The following is an 18,983-nucleotide window of genomic DNA, read 5'->3' on the forward strand; positions in this document are numbered from 1 at the left end:
ACCTGCATGTGTGTAATAGCCCTGTATACTAGCCCTGCACAGAGAGGCTCCAAGACTCTTTTCCTGACACTTCTGGGAGAACTTCTATGTACTTTTGAGTGGGGATGCAGAAGGGGTGGTGAGGCCCTTAAGCATGGGACTTCAGTGATTTCACCTGGTGCCTCACTCCTGAGGCAAACTCTTCCATGCAGCATGAAGAGTTGCTGCATGCTCTTATGTGCAAGCTCGGCTAGCCCAGGTTTCACTAGAGAGGATAGGTGTGTATGCTACTATACCATAATTTTCCTGGTATAGCTGTAAAGCTTTTGTGTGCATGTGTGTGTGAGATGGCTCAAATACTACTCCTACTCCTGTGAAGAGCGTAGGAAAAGACGTAGCAAGAAGAATGGTGGGACTTGGATGAGATGGCAGAAGGAGAGGACAAAAGCAGGGTGCTGCTTCCACTCACAGCAAACCACACTCAGATTGCAAAGCCAAGAGCTGCTCTCTTCCTCAGAAACAGTCTGCCTCTAGGAGAAGCATACCACAAGAAAAGACCTTTGCTGGGTCAGTCCAAAGGTCTTTTTTAACTTTCAGTCCTGTCCCCTGTGGGTGCTGGGTGAGGGCCAGCCAGGAGTAGTACATGGCCAGGATGGCATCACACTGGCCTGCCTCTGGTGCTTCAGAGACATCCTGAGCCAGCAGAAGCTGCACCCCTTGAGAGATTACATGAACTTGTTCAGTCACTTCTGGACTGCCTGAAAACTTCCATATCCACAATCTCCCTTAGCTCTTCAAGTAGCACAGCGGCAGTCAGCTTCCAGCAATGACATTATGGCCACACATTAAATTTGGGTGCTATGTTCTCCTGTGACTTTAGGACCTTGACATTAACAGGTGGCCTGGCACAACACCTGCTACTAATTGCTACCTGAACTAGCTTGATTAAAACTGTCTCTGTCACTCCTTGCCCTGCAGTCTCCTCTGCCGATTACAGGAGAGCCAGGCTAAGAAAACTGCTCAGTGTGGAAAGAATTAGCTGGAGTGTGTTCAGATCTTTCTAGGAAGGGGAGAGATGACCTTTTTGTCAAGAAAACTGCTAAGAAAGAAACTACCCAGTGTTGACAGACTGGTGGCCATGGAATGCTCAAGTCCTGAATCATAGAACTGCAAGTCTCCTCACTACACTTGGGGCACAGCTCTTACTGAGCCTTCAGTGGACACTACTTTGGCAGCTGAAAGGCATGTAGTTGTGAGAGGACTCAGTATGATGCCCCACAAGGCCTCAGCAACTGAGACTCCAGTGGTGCATCCTCTGTGGCAGACTAAGACTTGCTAGCTGAAGAAGTCACTGAGAGGGGGGCAGATTTCTGGGGCCTGATCTTTCTCTCCCTGCCTACAAGACTTGAATTTATAGTGCTACAAGGCACTGCAACACACACAGATTCAGTGCCAGTGTCCAAGGTCAGAAGGTTGCTTGGTAGCCCTGTACCTGCCCTACCTCATGGCTAGTGTTGGCCCTTTAAAGCCTACAGTGCCCATTGAAAGTCGGGGGCTGCAGGAGGAGGTGATAAACATGTAAGTGCATCTGGGAAGAGGCACAAGAAAAGGCTGCTGTGATGAGAGATATAAGAAGGGGGCAATATGGACTGAAGTGATAGGATGAGCCTTGCACTCGTACCAATGTACAGCAGAGGAAACAATGACAGGGAAGGGCTTCAACTGAAATGGCTATACAGGAATGCTCAGCTCAGGACATGGTAGGAGAGCAAGAGGAGGAGATGCCAAGGCAGTGTGAGGATGGTGAAATGTAGGGCTTTATGTAAGCACACAGGTTGGATAGGTAAGGAATACACGTCCTGGGAGAAGGGGAGATAAAGGAGGAAATTAAGCCCTGATCAGGCATAGGAAAGCAGGGATAGAGGGAGACAGGTAGAGGGGCTGAGGGTGCTTATCGGAAGAGGGCATTAGTACCAGGACTGCAAAGACAGGCAGCCAGTACCAGCCCGGGGTCAGAACTGCAAAAGAAAAAGTGGGGTTTCCTAAGAGCTGTTTAGATATGGATGTGGTGCCCAGTGAAGCTCAAACACTGACAAGCAGGTAGGAGAAAGGGCAGGAGCAGCGGGTGAAGGAGTGTTGCCAGCGCTGTGGCATCATGCAGGCGAACCGCACTCGCAAACTCCCAGTCTGGCACCTTTCCTTCCCCGGCGGTCTCGGCTGTGCCCCGCAGACACTCAGCAGCAGGTCCAGCCGCTCCCCGCTGGTCCCTCTCTTCCTCCCTCCCTCTCTCCCTCTCTCCTCGCCCGGCCACAACCCGCGGCCGCCGCCGCCAATCGCCGCTCCCTCCCCGCGAGGTGGCAGCCGAGGGCCACGAAACACAAACACTGTGGGCGGTCCTCCCTCGCGACCCCAGGCAGCCTCCGGACTGGAAATGGCACGGATAACCCCGGGAATAACAGCCGGGGTCAGGGCGGCTCCGCACACCCGCCCGGTAAAACCCCCGGTCCCCCCCGGCAGAGCCCCCGCGGGACCATCCTGAGGGAAAGGTGCCAGCCCTGCACGCTCCGAGCCACTGCTGCCCCAAGCAGCACCCTACGGCCACGTTTATGTGGCACGGAATCTGATCCCTCACCGGCCTGCATCTCTCCACAACCACCATGCATCAGCCTCCCTGGTAACACTCCTTTGGGGGCAGATCTGACCTGCTGGTTGATTGTGACCATAAAAAGCATGACATCTACCACTATGGCAGCAGAAATTGAGGTTGCAGGGGGAGGGGGTGAAGTTTGTAAATCATTCTGCTTATTATTCTTATGATGGGCCCCTGGCATAAGAATGACATGGACCTGTTGGACTGAGTCCAGAGAAGGGCCATGAAGATGCCCAGAGGGCTGGACTACCTCTCCTAAGGACTACCTAAGACCTGAGAGAGTTGGAGTTTTTCAGCCTGGAGAAGAGAAGACTCCAGGGAGACCTCATTGCAGCCTTCCAGTAGCTAAAAGGGGCTGACGAGCTGAAGAGGGACTTTCTGTAAGGGCACGTAGTTGTAGGAGGTAAAGGTCTTAACTGAAAGAGGGTACACTTAGATTGTATATAAGGAAGAAATTCTTCACTATGAGAGTAGTGAGTCATTCACAGAAGCTGTGGATGCCCTATCCCTGGGGGTGTTCAAGGCCAGGTTGGAGGAGACTTTGAGCACTGTGGTCTAGTGGAAAGTGTCCCAGGCCACAGCAGGGGACTTGGAACTAGGTGATCTTTAAGGTCCTTTCCAATTCAAGCCATTCTATGATTCTACTTCCTCCACACAGATACTTCTCCTTCTGTTTCCTCTCTCTCTCCAGCTTCCTTTTGTAACACCAACAGGGCCCATTAGAGAGGGAGATGGAGGCTGTGGCATGACACGTAACCCTTGCTCAAGAGGCAGATGAGGCCAGATGTGTAAGCAAAGCCACAAGTTTACCAGGTTGCACAGAGACATGCCTCCAAATGTAAGCACCATGATCATCACCATCAGACACTGAACCCGTGACTTTCAAGATTCCTTACATAGACCTTTAAAAATGGCCATTTGAGTTGCAAGCAGAAAGCAAATACATTCCTGGTCCAAATCCAGAGGGAAAAAATCACCCATCCATCTACATGTTTCACACTCATATTCACCAATATAAAATATTCTACTGGCTCTTGGGTCCCATCATCTGAGTAAACTGAAATACAGGCAGAAGAGACAGCAGGTGGCAGTTTTTCTCATATTTACATTAACAAGACACCAGGGCTTGTAGTGCTGATGGAGGAGAGCCCACAGAGGAGTTTCAAAGGGTATCAGAGAGCTACTGGTTCCTTGTTTGCTTTGGGGAATCTGCCCTTGGGATCCTGTCAAAGAGCATGGGGTAACACCTTGTGTTAGAGGCAATCAGTCCCCATTAGTTTCTGAATGGAAGTGAGCCAGAAGGCAGCATGGGATGGGCTAGGAGAACTTGTCTGTCACGGGAAGGAAGGAGTGATGGTATAACAAGTATAGCCAGCCTGCTGTTTTTCCAAGTGCTGCTCATGCCAACTGGCTTTGGGCTCCATGCTATTGATAGGCTGCCTCTACTTACAGCGAAGGCTGGAGTCCTGCTTCTTGAGTGAAGAAAACCACCAAAATGAGGGAGGGATGGGAAAAAACCTCCCACCTCTAAAGGAGAAGGCATGAGGGAAAGAGGATGTAGAGGATGTGCGTCATACAGGTGTCTCTATCCTCTCATTCCCTGGGGCCTGAAGGGGGTCTTAGGGCTTACACTTGCCAGATTCTGAGCAGGAAGTAATTTTTCCTAGTCTGTTGACTCTCCTGCCAAGGCTTCAGAAGATGAAATCTTTATTATCATGGAGGCTTAAAAGGGAGGAATACTGTTAATTCCATTTTCAAGGTCATACTTTGAAAGTTATTAATTTCTTTCTTCCAGGGCTTTGCACTCTACTTTGAGGCTTTAGGGATTACCAGCTTCTACTTACTAGGGTTCATTTGGGGCTTTTTTCTTACTCCTTTCCTGTTCCTCCCCCCTCCTCTTTGAGAAAAAGATACGTTTTTTCCCTCCCTGTTCTCAGTGTTGAAACTACTTTGTTCATTGCCTGCTCGTTCCCCATTGTCACTATCAGTTCTGCTCCTGTAATTAAAACTTGATTGTGACTGCTGTGGCAATAGGCTGGCTTTCCTAGAGGTGGAAGTACCACTGTGTAAACTAGGGAGGATGCCCTCCAGCAACTCTCCAACAAGATTAAGGAAACGTCTCTGGTGTCTATCAATCTTTGCACTCGGTTTAATGTATTTGAGAATTTGCTTATGCTTTTTTAGCACTGAGCAGTTCTTCCCCATGTTTTGGAGCTCATTCATGGTGTACTAAGTACTCATCTATCACACCTTATGTCTGAGAGAAGATTCATTCTGTAATGCAGCTCACTCATCCTTCCCTAAGGTCTAAAGAATATCCCTGAAATTGTATTTCTCAGTGTCTTTCTGAGAAGGTCGTGGTGTTCAAGACTGGCTGCTTACACCATTTATCCTGAAGCTGGTTTACAGTAATCTTAGTCTAAAATTGAACTGTTATCCTGACCAGTGAGGCTGGTGGTAGCTAGAAGACAACCTACGTTTCAAGGTTACACAGATCTTTCATCATCAAGTCTGTCCTGTGTATATAAAAAAGTTCCAAGTTTTTTTCACAGCTGAAGAAATAGTTCTCCCACTCTTTCCATTTCCCTAGCAACTGGAGATGTAAGAAAAAAAAAACAAACACAAAAAACCCCAACACTTGGCAAATGACTGATACAAAATCAGATACTTAAAACTGCATAGTCTTCAAATCACTTACTGAAGACTCTTGTTCTACAGGAAAAACATCCAAAAAACCCACATAGCGCAGACTTTTTCACGGGCCATAATGGAGAAGATCTGAGCTTTTTCTGCTTTTTACTTTCCTAAAATAAAGCAGTTTCTCCCCTGCTCACCTCTCAAGCACACGTGTAAGGCACAGAAGATCAAAGGTGATGCTAGCACATAACCTGGTGTCTTAATAGAGGACAAACAGCATAGCTCCCCTCATCCAGAGCACACATAGCCCTAGGAAGCAGGTTTTCTAATTGGAGGCTCTGGAACCTCTTGAAAAATTAATAGTTTCATCAGCTTCATGTCTGTTTGTTTATTTACTTCTTCTCTGCTATGGTTTCCTACAAGCTTTGCTGGATATATGGCATGGGAAAGATTTGAGTGGCTGTGGACAGAAATGAAGAGGGGGGGACATACCTAAGGGTGACTGGAGAGCAGAGCAGAAGGAGAACTAAATGGGGGTGGAGAGTGACCAGCATGCTTGAGGTTACTCTGGTACTGAAATCCAGTCATATTGCAGTCTCTGCCCTTCCTACCTTTCTCTAGTACCTGCAGTACAGTGTCTCCCCCAGCCTGTCCTTGTGGTCTTCTTAGGGCTGTCACTCCTTTCTGGGTACTCCCTTGCAGTGAGCTTAGCAGAGACCAACCCTTGTCCCCATCCCTCCTTTCCTGGGAGTGGAACAAAATAGGAGGTTTAAGCTAGCCTTTGTTAAAGGCTGCTTCTGAACAATGGGCAGTACAGGGCCTCTATCATAGGAACACTCTTAACAAGCCTGTGCGCTCCTTTCAGCATTTCAATGAGTTAGAGATGTCATGAGAATCAAGCTGGGCCCACAGGCTGGTGTATGTCCTTAAAGTGTGGGGTCTAAGTAAATATTGCTTTGTGTTCTCATCAATGTATGGATATGTCTGTGTGTTTGTAATTCCAGAGTGAGACTCCTGGTCACCTTAACACCCTAACAGTGCAAGCATGGTTTTAATACCTGGTCCAGGCCTGGGAAAAGCCAGAGCAGAAAGCCATTGTGGCTTTCCACAACCCATTCCCAGACCAGTAATTAAACAGGCAAAGTTAATACAGCTTACACAGGCAGCTGAGCAGGCCTTCAGCTGGATGAGTTGGAGGAATGGAAAAGATGCTGGAAGCTTCGTCCTCCTTTAGATGTTCCAGGCTGCCTGGAAATTGCTTGGTGGCTATGGGATGTGCGTGCATAGGGTGCCTGTGGTGATCTGGCTTAGGAGTGTAAGTACGGATCACTGGGCCTGTGTACCTGCAACACCTACCGCAGAGGCTGCCTGACTGGACCTCGCTGGAGCTATGCTGGTTATAGCACATCCTTCTCCACGGCCTGACCCCGCGCTCCCATCCATGCATCCACTCCCCAAACTGCAGAGGGACATGCAGGCAATGCTGGGGAAGGTGCTTTTTCTGCAAGCCTGATTTCTTTGGAATGGTTGGGTTTTTTCCCCATGCATCCCGTCCCTCCCAAATCCCGCACCTCCCTTCTCCTTTCTGGTTGTTTTTGTTTTTACAGAGAGCGCTTAGACAGCTGTATTAATCATGCAAGCCCAGCCATGTGTAATGTGCTTTATCAACAGCAGTGCAGACACTGAATGGCAACTGGTTCACAAGCAGGCCCGGTGCACTGCCTGAGCTGGGAAGATAAACCTGCTGCTTCCCAAACCAACTTACCGTCATGCGTTAGTGAATGGAGAGACTGTTCACTTAGGACAATAACCAGAGGGGAGGCCAACTTGTTAGGAAAATTCTTGAGTGGTTTACACTGGAAATGGAAGGGGAGGGAAGGGGGATGAAGGTGGAAATTACTCTTTGATTATTTTCTCACAGGGGCTGGAGGAATTTTTGTGTGTGTGTAAGGATTAAATCGAGACAACAGTGGCTGTTCTCCATCCTCCTCCTCACTGCCCTCCACACTTGGGTTCCAGTCAGCCTGTATGGCAGCTCAACATGAGAAATAAGGAGAGCAAGAGAGAGAGAGCAAAGGATTTAGGTACACCTGCTGTGCCATGGGGATAAGTTGCCTTCAGCATGTCTAAGGAGGAAGGTCCAGTTGATGACTTCAAAAGCTCATCCAACATACAGATGATATCAGACTGTGAGTGTCCTCTGGTCTGGGAATATCTGGCTCAGGAGGGTTATAGCCTGCCTGAGCTCTGTTCTGCAGGGTAATCTGTCCATGCTACAATGCTGACACTGTAAGTGTCCCTATCTGACAACTGATTTTCCACAGCAGTCACTCTTCCATGGGTTTGTTTCTAATCTTTGCAGTTCAGTTGTGTGTTTTCTCCCCCACTGGTTCCACCCAACCTCCACTCTCCCACCTGAGTGCTGTGCCCTGACCTCTCTTCCACAGGGTTATTCTGTGCGGATGCAAAGCCACACCAGTGACTACACAGACCTTGAAACGCCTTCCCACTGCAAGGGCCCAGCTGGGAGGAATATCTTTCTGGGACTTCTAATCTCAGTTCCTACCCTCTGCTGGTGCTCTTCCTCACTCACTGGATCCTCCACAGCACTGCTACAATGCAAATATATGCAACCCAAGGCTCATTTTGGAATAAATCAATCTAAATTAAAATTAATGAACAAAAAGTACAGAAACAGATCAAGCAATAAAGCCATTTCTCTTTCTTTCCCCCTGTGTTTCTCTTTTTTCTTTCAGAAAGCTCATTTCTTTTCTCTACACTTTTTTTTTTGGTGGGGGAAGAAGCAGACTGGTTCTTAATTTTTTTAAAGCAATCTCAACAAACAGAAGCTGTCTGTTGCTATTCAGAAAAACCCACCAAGCAATGTTGGTAGCTGTAGTATCAAATAATTCTTGGCATTTCTATTTTCCCTAAGATGCTGTTTCTGGCTACATCTATACTACCCCCTCTTGGAAGACACAATCATCACCATTGACTTTGATATTATTCACTTTAAACCACACAGTCAAAATAAAATACAGTGCTATCCCTTGCCTGGTACCTATAAAATAGCAAGAAGCAATTAATATTATATTGGCTGCCTGCCTTCACCCTGTCTTGTCCTTCCTCTTCCCTTGGTCTGAAACCCCCACAGGCCTGGCACCCAGTGGGCAGCACTGGCAGGGACAGACAGTGACTGATCAGCAAGAGAAGCCTGGTCTGTCTGAGCGTCCATTCTGCAGAGCCAATCCCTTTTGCACTCCCTAAATGGAGAATGAGTTCTTTGGAAAACCTGGCTGGAAGCACCAGTGAGAAGCAAGGAGAACCATGAGTTGTGCTTCCTGCCCAGGGTCATGGGCGTTATCAGCTGCCAAAGTGAGGCATGCTCTGAGTAGTCAGGCATACATCACTGTGGAGTGACCAGAACAGCTGAACTGTGGCCCTCAAATGCCTTAGAATTTATGGAAATACCAGATTTGCACATGGCTCGAAATATGCCCTCCTGTGCTTGGTCCCTATGACCATTATTTTCCCCTGCTCTTTATTTTTTTTCTCTATTTCTCTGTCAGGATCACAATCAGGCAAGATTGTCTATTTTGGCCTGTTCATGCTACGGCTTCCCCAGCTCTGCCAACTAGTTTGTTTCAAAGGCTCGAAGGCTTGGATTTTCACTGACCCTTTCCTGGAGCTCAGATGAGGAAGCACCCTCTGGCCTCAGTGAAGAGAACTCCAGAGATGGATGGGTTCTTTTAGCTGGTTGTATTGGGAGGGCTGGATTCTGCAGACTGTTCCCACACCACTGCCTAGTCAGCAAACCCCCATAACATGTTAATCCTTTACAGTCTGTAGTCTCTGTTGTAAACCCTCATGCTTCTCTCCTTAGCTTTGAAATACTCAGATGTCCATCTTTTGACCAAAGCAGACCCCGCTGACACAAGAGCTGCAGGCTCAGCAGAACTGGCAGGGTCATGCACTAGAGAAAGCAAAAGGGGAGCAGGGATGGGTGGAGGTCACCACTGCAACAGATGAGCTTTCTTCTCCCCAGCCAGGACCTCCATAGAGAGGAAAGAGGACTGAGAGAGTATTAGAAAGAAAGATGCTCTCTGGTCATGAAACTCAAATGAACATCTCTCTCCCCCAGCTCCCACCCACCTGATGAAGGCATTAGTGACAGTACAGGCTACATGGGCTACAGCTAAATGGAGACTATCTACAATCTACAGCCATACAGGGTCATTCTCCGATCAGTGCACGTTTTGGCAGAAAGACAGAACTGGTCATTCTCCTTTTCCCTCCCCCTCCACTAATTGCTAACATACTACTGCTATAAATCTTTTGTCAACCAGTTGATGGCCATGACTTTGTCTGTTCAGGCCCCAAATACTGACATGCTTGTTGCCCTTGAGCAGCTCTGGATGTGCTCCTTTCTGGGAAACAGCACATCTCCCTTGCAGAGCTCCCAGGGCATCAAGCTAACCATGCTGAGAAAGCCTCTAGTTAGCCTGTGGTAAGCCCTCATCACAAAACTCCTGTGAGGAAGACTCACAGGTTTTGAAGCCCATTAGTCTGGCTAAGCCATTCTGATGTGGACACTAGGTGATATTCACAGGGGAGGGACTCTATGCTCAAAGGGCTGAGGACAAGGGGCAATGGAGGACAAAGATGGAGCTAGTGCTATAATTGTATCAGAACCCTTAGTGCTTCAACAGTGACCACACTTGCTCTGTCATTGGCAGATCTGATGGGGAATGAGCAAATTCTCCTTTTCAAGAAGAAAAACCCTTTTGAAAAGGCACCTGATGATGCAGTAAGGCCTATGCTTTGTGACAGCCAGGTCTTGTGTCAGCCAATTAAAACATGATGTTACAATGCAGACACGAAGATGTGGCATCATAGCAGAAGACATTTCAAGGCATTTGAAGTGCCTGGCTGCAAAATTAAGAGGGCTGGAAAATTTACCAAAGGACAATTCAGTTGAGAGCTGAATCAGCTGGGCTCCACCAGCCTTTCAGGAAACTGCTTCATCAAATTCAAGTCCCATTTGTTTAGTTGAATGGGCTGCTTCTGAGTCTCCAGCCTGCCTGAAAGCAAGATATTTCCACAGCAGCTAGCTAATGATAGCTGCTTCATCTCAAAACATCTTCCTTTTAAATTAATGCTCAAAGCCTCACATGGCAGGGAAGTGTTACTGAGGATTAAGAGAAATGGAAATTAAGGGAAAAAGAGGAAGAAGGCTGTGAATCTGGTCATTGAGGAGATGCTTATTTGAGAGCTGTGGACTACATCTCAGAACATCAACTCATAGGGAGGAAGAGGTCTAACAAGAAAATTTTATGCCCAAGGTTTCTTTGAAGGTGAACAGCAAAGTAAAAGCACATGTTGAGATAAGCACCAGTATCTGTGCTGACGGCCCACACTGCAGAAGCTGGTAGGGGCTTTCAGAAAACAGGTCGAGAGTATTTAAACTCTACTTTCCCCCTCTGCAAAATCCTCTAACTGTGTCCTGGGTCACTGGAGATATACCAGCATTTGGCACCACAAATTCCTGGAGACTCCTCACAGAAGTGATGTCACACTAGGATGTCCTTCAAGATGATCTCAGGAGACGGGGGAGCAGTAAAAAAATAACAACTTCAAAGAGAGAGAGAGTAGTGTTTTAAAGGATAGACTAAAGCTATGCAGGATGGCCTTGGCAACTTGATTAGGAGGTGTATTTGTAATGGGAATCCTGGCCTTGCTTACTCACAGATTTTGCTTTATCATTTAGGTTAATAGGCTACTAATTCAAAACCAGCTGTAAACAGGACTGCCTATGAAAAAAATTAACACTGCCTGCCTGTGGAATTTAAGGATATATAATAAAAATAATCATAAAACCAAAGAACCCTGGGTTTTTCATCAGACAAAAATATTTGTCATTGAAAATTCTGCTTAAAAAAATAGCACCTAAAATTGGAAAACTCCTCAAAACCTTATATCCTAAACAGCCTCAGCAACTTTAATTTCATATCCCAGCACAAGTTGCATTTGCAATACATATATTAATGGTGTTTAATTGGATTTATTTTTCCACACTAGGTTCCCAATGGCCTACTTTACTCCTTTCCTCAGCTCCTTGAATGTTATTTACAAATCACTCTCTGGGATTTAATTTTAATGGTAGCCTAATTTCTACCTCTCTCCTCATTTTTTTTTGTAGGTACTTTTCTTTAATTGTATTTGTGGATTTGCCTTTTAAATAGGCAGTTGTGACTACATCCTGAACCTGAATAAGTTGCCAAGAGCAGAGCTTGATTTGAAAACGGCAGAGTGGTTAAATGGAGCTGGTGTAACACCCAGCATTTATTGTTCTTTTCATCGCAGTACCTGCAGGTGCTTTGTTCAAGCAGGTGCTCTTTTGCAAAACAACGTGGGTTCCTAATAACACTCTACCCCAAAGCTCTGCGCAGACATTAACAATTTAGGTCTCTGAGCATCCCATGAGTTGAGTGCATCTTCATCATATGGCAGTAAAACAAAGATACTGAGGAGCTCTAGGCCAAGATTTTTTAAAGTGAACGCAGGGACTTGCTGTCTTACTGTTGATTTAGTTTCAAACACCACTTTCAAATACCGCAGCCTGCTTTCTGGAAATGCCTGGTCTCTGTGCTTTATCAGAATCTCAAGGTCACAACCAAGCCCCAAGTCTCATGTGGATGTTGGGGCAACAATGCCAGGACCTGAGGCATGACTGGGCAGCACAGACACAACATCCAGACTCTGTTTTCTGGTGGGAAAAACACACAGACTCTGTTTTGCCTTCACACCTTCTTCCCTTGGAATAAAGCAGACAGTAACACCTCACCATGCCTCTTGACATGCTCTCTGCATCAAATGCAGGACTACGTGACTGGCAGACTTGGAACAGTGTGATAAAAGATTCAGAAAACAATGTGTTTTCCTGTGGATGCAGTTGCATCTAGTTGCACAACTAGAATGAAAAAACCTTCTGGTAGCATTTTCATTTTTAGCTTTTCACTTGTCCCTTCTACTGTCTCTGCAAAATTTTAGCTTTGGTTATGCTTTTGATCCAAATCTGAACAAGTGGGCAAAGACAGCTTAGGATGGAAATATATATTATGTGTAGATCTGCAGACAAATTGAATCTCTCTGAAAACTGTCCAGACCTGCATGACAACACAATGTCACTGCTCAAAGCTTGGCTAAAGGTTGGTTGTTGCTGTTCCATTGATTGTTTCTTTGAAAAGAGAGGGGGAAAGAGGAAGGATGAGGAAGGTGAGCAGAAAAGACAAAATGACATGTAAATGAAAAGGGAAAGCCCTTATTTTCCTGCATTTCTGAGCCATTTTGCCCATCACTAACTCTGAGCATTTGTCAAGATGACGGAGAATGACCCGGCTAAAGAGCTACTTCAACATAAAACATATACTGACCTGGAAAAGGATTGGGGAGTGTGGGTAAAACTCGTTCTAAGGGGGGAAAAAAAACAATAAGCAACATGCAGGAGAAAAGGATAAGCCACTTTTCACACCAAGCAAGCAGCAGATACAAACCTGATGGAGTTGTCCATCCCCAAATTAGATGAACTAGATGAACTAGAGTAGGTTTCATATACAGAGCGTTTTGCTAGCAACACGCCTAATACACATCAACAACCCCTGGGACTGGGAGTCAGAGAGAAGTCATTTGAAAAACTAAACAAATAACAGCCACACAGCAAGAGGGATTAAGCATCTGCAGTGAAGGTAATTGGAGTTGATGGGCCATATCTTCCCTCTGACTTTCAAGACCACTCATGTCATCATTCTACAATTCTTCTTAGCTACACCTCTTTTTGGAAGCTAGTCTTGGAAGAGAGGTGCGTTGTGGAAGTCCTCCATGGGTAGTTGCTGCCTTCCTAGAACCTTCTCCACAATGGATTTCTTCCCAGTGACAGGTCCCCTGAGGATCTGTGCATGGGAGCAATCACCGTGCAGAATCCTTCTTTAGAGTTTTGTTCCTCAGAAAGGAACAGAGTTTTTGCACTCATCTTAATCCACTTGTACCCAGAGCCTGCTGTCTTGTTTATAGGGTTTTTACATGTCCTCATTATATGTCACAGCAGGACTTTGTTGTACGTCACTGCTGACTTCACAGTTTGCTTCTTCCACGAAAGGATCCCAAAAGAATTGCACAGACAGTATCAGAGACTTGAGTCTGAGGCTAACAGTAGTGTTAATTCTGCTTCACAGATGGTGCAGTTGATGCACAGAGCAAGGAAGCAATTTGCCCACGGTCAAATGCTGAACTGTTGGCAGACCCAGGCATACAACCAAGAATACAAGGTCCCCAGGCTTGACTCTGATCGCTGGGTCTCCTTTCATTGCCTTCAGAACTTGCTGGATGCCTTGTACTGACTGAGACAAGTTCCTACTCATGGACTGATCCATAGGTACACAGACATTTAGCTGCAACAGATGGTAGGCCTGGGACAATGAGTGGTCTTCTGGCTTACCTGCTAAAATCACTGCTGATGGACATAGAGCTTTGCAGGATACACAGTAGTCCACTATCATTCTCTGATCAACCCAGGCCCAGCTATTTGGAGACTAATGCTCTTTATATTGTATCCTTGGTGCAAAGAGTAAGTTTCTGCCTTGCTGGAGCCCATAAGGATGTAGCAGGTCAGGCTGATCCCTGTGACACTGGCAGAACTTCTGCCCTCGTGGTGGTAATGGAGTTGTTAGAATCCGCAGCAGGCACAGGGGAGATCAAATACAAGTCTAGCCTGGATCTCTGTGTTTATGTAGCAACAGGGGACTATTGTTCTGCGAAAGCAGGCTGTTGTGCTGACAAGACTTCCTTGTTATTTAGTTTGGTTAAATAACTCAACTCCCCTTTACCTTCTTCCTGCACAGCAGGCTACAGGCTGCACAGCATAAGCAGTTAAAGCAAAGCACTACGGCCTCATTATCATGCTGCTTTCTATTCAAGGACTCTACCTCTGTTCCCCTCACCCACTGTGTGCTGCTTTTATTGCTCCACCCTGGCTCATTAGCAGTGTCTCAGCCTTGCCCCGTCTGACTGTCACCCCAAACCACTTTCCCTGTCTCCTGAGTCTCCCCGTTAGTGACAGCTGGGGGGAAGACACAGGGTTTGCACTAAGAACCACTAAGAGGGATTTCAGCCCCAGTTAACACTCCAAACCCTCACAGCAACCACTGTAAGCAAATGCTCAAGCACAAGTTAGAAGGAGGGGTGTCAGCCTGTGCACACAGCCAGCGCTTGTGCCAGGACACTAATGAATAAGGACAAGTTAGAGGCCAGTGCCAGCTCACTTTAGGAACGTGCCCCTCTGCAATCAAACCAGCTGGACTCTACCGAGCTGAAGCCTCTCGAGGAGGCAGGGGTGGGATCCCGCTTGCTGCTGCTTGTAGTTGGTACAGGCCTTGCCAGCAGCTGCTTCACCTCCGTGTTTTCCAGTTCCCCAAAGGATGCAGATGATATGGCATCTGCTGAGGTGCCAGTCTCCTATAACTGAGACAACTTAGCCAGCAGGACTGCATCAGGATGTGCAGCACTGCTCTGTTGTCTCCTGTTTCATCCTATGGGAAGGGCTAGCTCTGCAGGAGGAGGAAGTCACTAATTTGGAAAAGCTTTCATTTCTTTTCTCTGCCTTGCTAGAATGCACCTGCTTCTGTGTGCCTGTAGTGGAGGTGTGTGGGCTTGATTATACATCACAAAGGTGCATGCCTATGTATACATACTCACCTGCACATAAACCTATGTATCTGTGTTCCTACAAGAAATGTGTATCTGCTGTATATTTATATATACTTATATATAAACATATACACTTCTGGGTAGCATGGGTTAAGATACAAATGGTGACTTTTACTTATAATGCTTTTCATAGCACTCTGTTAGATGAGTAAAACAAAAAGAAAACATGTTCCCTACCTCCTAATACACTTGGAGGTAAAACCCTTTCCCTTCAGTTGTGACATCACTTTTCAGTAGCTCTGTTACTCTGTGATGGCAGCCCTGGCTCTGCCTCTCTGTCAGGTAATTTTCACAGAGATGTGTGTTACTGCCCCTTTCCTAGGTCTCACCATATTTTGTGCTTGGGGCTTACAAACACCCCTAGGCTCTACAGAGCTGAATCGACCTACTGGATCATCACTGCTGCAAAACATGTCCTGCCTCCCAACTCCTCACACCCACAGATGCATGATACAGCTTTCTGTCTTGCATGGGCTTTGGTGCTTGTTAAGCCTGTCCATGAAATAATTCAGCTCAGAACAACAAAAGAAAACATTTGGGGGCATTCTGGGGAGGTGAGCAGTAAAGCTCAGTTACCTTTTCACTGATTTATCAGGTTGATCTGGCTCAGTGGGATGTCCACTGAGTAGCAGAATAAGTGAAACAACGAAACCATGTGGCAGAGAGCAGGGTGAGCAAAAGGAGTGGGGAGGAAGGGATGTCAGCAAGCGATTAGATCGGTTGTATCATCAAACCTAAGTAGCCTGTCTGCAAACATATTCCATATTGCTGTTGAAGACAGGTTCCTGGGTAATTAAACCTTTGTTGTGGCCATTTTTTTGTTATTGTAAACTCAGTCTCCAGGAGTGAGGGGTATTAAATCTCTCCACCTACAGCAGGCAATCCTGCTGCTACATTCTTTAAGGAAGATCACTAGCTATCTATTCATACAGCTCAAGGGAGCTGCTTTTGTATTTTAATGCATCTTCTATCTATGACGTTGACATCTAAGGCACTCAGTCTCTCTGAGAGTTTTTCAGTGCTGGCTGAGATTTCATGAAATGGTAGTCACCCATTTTTCTCTACTGCTAAACTGTTCTTTCACATCACTTTGCTAGCTCCCTGTCTGCCCTCCACCTCAGGCAAAGCTGCCAGTACCTCATTATTAACTCTCTGGTTGTTTCTTCACTTCTTGCTGCCATTCTTTTTTGTGCTGCAATGGGACACTGAGGAACCATCGCTGTACTTACCTCCCTAGTGGGATGTTGCTCTACAGTGAGCTTGTTCTCTATTTAAAAAGGAAATAAAATCTCTGATTCCAGGGATGAAAAACACTCCCAAGTGTTTGAGTATCTGCTGTACCTTGCAAAAGCTGCTTTATTTTTCTGTCTGGATATGTGGCTGGGAGTGTGCATTACCTGTTCTTTCAGCTACTGTGTGATCACTACAGCATTTTTTTCATCTGGGCTTGTAGGGTTTTTTCAGCTGCATTCTTTATCTTTATGAAGCTGGATTCCTTTCACTCATTTCCCCCCTTTACCTTCAAAATACCATCTGTAGTCTGCCTGAATTTGTGTTTTTCTCTCTCTTGTCTTCCATGCTAACTAGAAGAACAGATTTCCTGAAACATTGTGAAGCAAGTGCAAACTAAAGAAACAGGGATTAACCAAGCAACAAAAAACAAGTTAGAAAGAGTCCACTGAAAATCATCGAACCTGTACCTCTTGTGAAGTTTGCTAGCATTCTCCAGCATACATAGGCCTTGCATTTCTAAGGTAAAAATGATAAACAAAATCCAGCAATTTGAAAGAAGGAAAGTGTTCTTCATAAACATCAAAAGGGGGATAAAATAGGATCCTTGGTGCTGCAAGCCATCTTTAATAGTTGCCACATCTCCTCCTGTAATAGTTAATGGCAACTTCGCAAGATTTCCTTGGGTCTCTTACAGGTTCTTCCACTCATTTTATGACCATGGGTAAACCACTTCTTCACTCTGTACCTTGGCTTCCTACTGCAAAACGATGCTAATAACACTCAACCATTTCTAAATAACTTGTGATATTAAAATATTCATTGCTAGCAAATCTTTTGAGATCCTTTGAGGTGAAGTTCTGAAGTCATGCAAAATGCTTTTCTAGCAAAACTAACCCCCCAGCTAAAATCATATGTGCATACATACATTATTGAATTTCATCTTATATTTTGTTTCAGTGATACAGTTCTTCTGTGTAACAGGAACCAAGAGAGAGGGCCAAATTTAGAATTCAGTCACAAATAATGGATTCTAAACTTAGAATTATATTAATATCAGCAAGAACAAATCTGGAGTATTTGAAAATTACGTTCCAGATTGCTGCCTGAGGATTTTATTTGAATCTCATGACAGTCACAAGACCACGGTGAAAAGAATTTCAAAGTAGAAATTTGCTTTGTGTGCTGCAATGCTACAGGAAATCAAATATATATTCTTTTATGATAATATCTGTTCTTTAGAAAATAACCTCCACAAAATACACTGAAATTTGCAAAAATTCAAACTGCCATGAAATAAATCCAAGGGTGGTAAACAGGGAATACAAACAGATTTATCCTTTTGCACTGCCTCTGTTAAAAATAACCAAACCAAAACATTGGTTTTTTTATAGTGGTTTGATTAATCTGATCACACAGAGTAGAAACTAGACTAAACTGCATCCCATACTGACTGCTTCACACATCTTATCTTTTTTTCTGTTTAAAAGGACATGCAGGTCATTGCATGAGTGTTTTAATTCAGTTTAGGACCATGCAAGGAATACTGCCATAAGTCACTTTTGTGTCTACATGTCCCTCGTGTGAGTGGGTAATTTCGCTGCAGTCTATCTCTAGTGGCAATAACAACATGTGGTCCAAGTCTAGGCCTGGAATAGAGAACTGCATTTTGAATACACCATGGGTTGTACACGTGGATGGTAGATGAGAAGCAGGGGCTTTGTTTACGGGCAGGTTTGAATCAGCTGCAGAATTCAAAACCAGCAGGTAATTCTGCTCTAGAATTTTGTCTAGTCCCAGATTCTGTGTCTTTACAGTTACTAAGACAAACTTAGTAATTGAAAGGTATCAGAATGAGATCCAAAGAATCTTATTCCATATTTCATCTGTTTACCTTTCCCCCCATGTTCCCTCTGATATGCACGTTTAAAGTCATTCTGTCTTTTCTCATTTCTTTCTCTTCCATTTTCAAACCAATTTCTCTTTTTCTTGACTGTCTCTTGTTCTCCTCAGGCTCAGTGGCTAGTTCTCTCCATCTCTCTGAATTACTTGTCATTTCTCAGCTGCCATGGATCCTCTGAGCCCTGGCCTTCTGTCTACTTATTAAAGGGGCTGTCATTCTAAGGGATTTTTTGTTTCCAGCTTTAAAACAAACATGCTTTTATTATTTTAACAAAATCTGACTTCACCAAAGCCAGTCAATCAAAGGGCTTGCCTGTAAACCTTTTAATTTGGCTGTGTTTGTGTTTCACAGCAAGTATGAACATGTAGGTATCTGAAGCAGAGCGCTGAAAGCCTCCATGGCTGGAGGTTTGAGAGGCCTGGATCGTCAAGTGGATGCCTTCCTGAGTTTTGGTCACCATGTGCTTTCTACACAGCCTGGTCTTTGTGAGAGCCTCCCTTTACCCTCTCCCATACTTACTGTAAAGGTATAGGCTGGCGTTTGTGACTCCCAGCTTGTTGGCAGCCACGCAGGTGTAGTTTCCATAGTGTTCCTCAGTGACGTTGGCCACCATCAGCAGAGACTGGCTCCCCGTGCTCTTTATCTCCAGACCATTGGCGCTGTTTATCCTGGGAAGGCAGAAGAAGAGGTGTATAGTGCAATGGTAGCTGTGTATTGGGAAGGAAATCACTGCCCAGCAGGCAGTAAACCAAAGTCTTTCAGTCCAGCTGGAAGGGGAGGATAGAGGGAGGCAGGAAGGAGATGTGAGAAGACAGAGATCAA

General features: G+C 45.5%; 1 protein-coding gene across 8 annotated transcripts in view; it reads right to left on the reverse strand.

The window, feature by feature from the left end:
• LSAMP (limbic system associated membrane protein) overlaps window positions 1–18,983 on the reverse strand; it is a 1,002,030-nt gene that overhangs the window by 11,599 nt on the left and 971,448 nt on the right. For 6 of the 8 annotated variants that reach the window (XM_027653694.1, XM_027653691.1, XM_027653692.1 and 3 more), the window contains 2 exons: window positions 18,681–18,829; window positions 12,700–12,735 (listed from right to left, as the gene is read on the reverse strand). In XM_027653694.1, coding sequence (XP_027509495.1) covers window positions 12,700–12,735; window positions 18,681–18,829 — 185 coding nt within the window. The remainder of the gene's footprint in view (window positions 1–12,699; window positions 12,736–18,680; window positions 18,830–18,983) is intronic. The other 2 variants (XM_027653696.1, XM_027653697.1) reach the window with 1 other exon arrangement.

Source organism: Corapipo altera, unplaced genomic scaffold, assembly GCF_003945725.1.
Source record: "Corapipo altera isolate COAL_440 unplaced genomic scaffold, ASM394572v1 61, whole genome shotgun sequence".
NCBI classification, from domain to species: Eukaryota; Metazoa; Chordata; class Aves; order Passeriformes; family Pipridae; genus Corapipo; species Corapipo altera.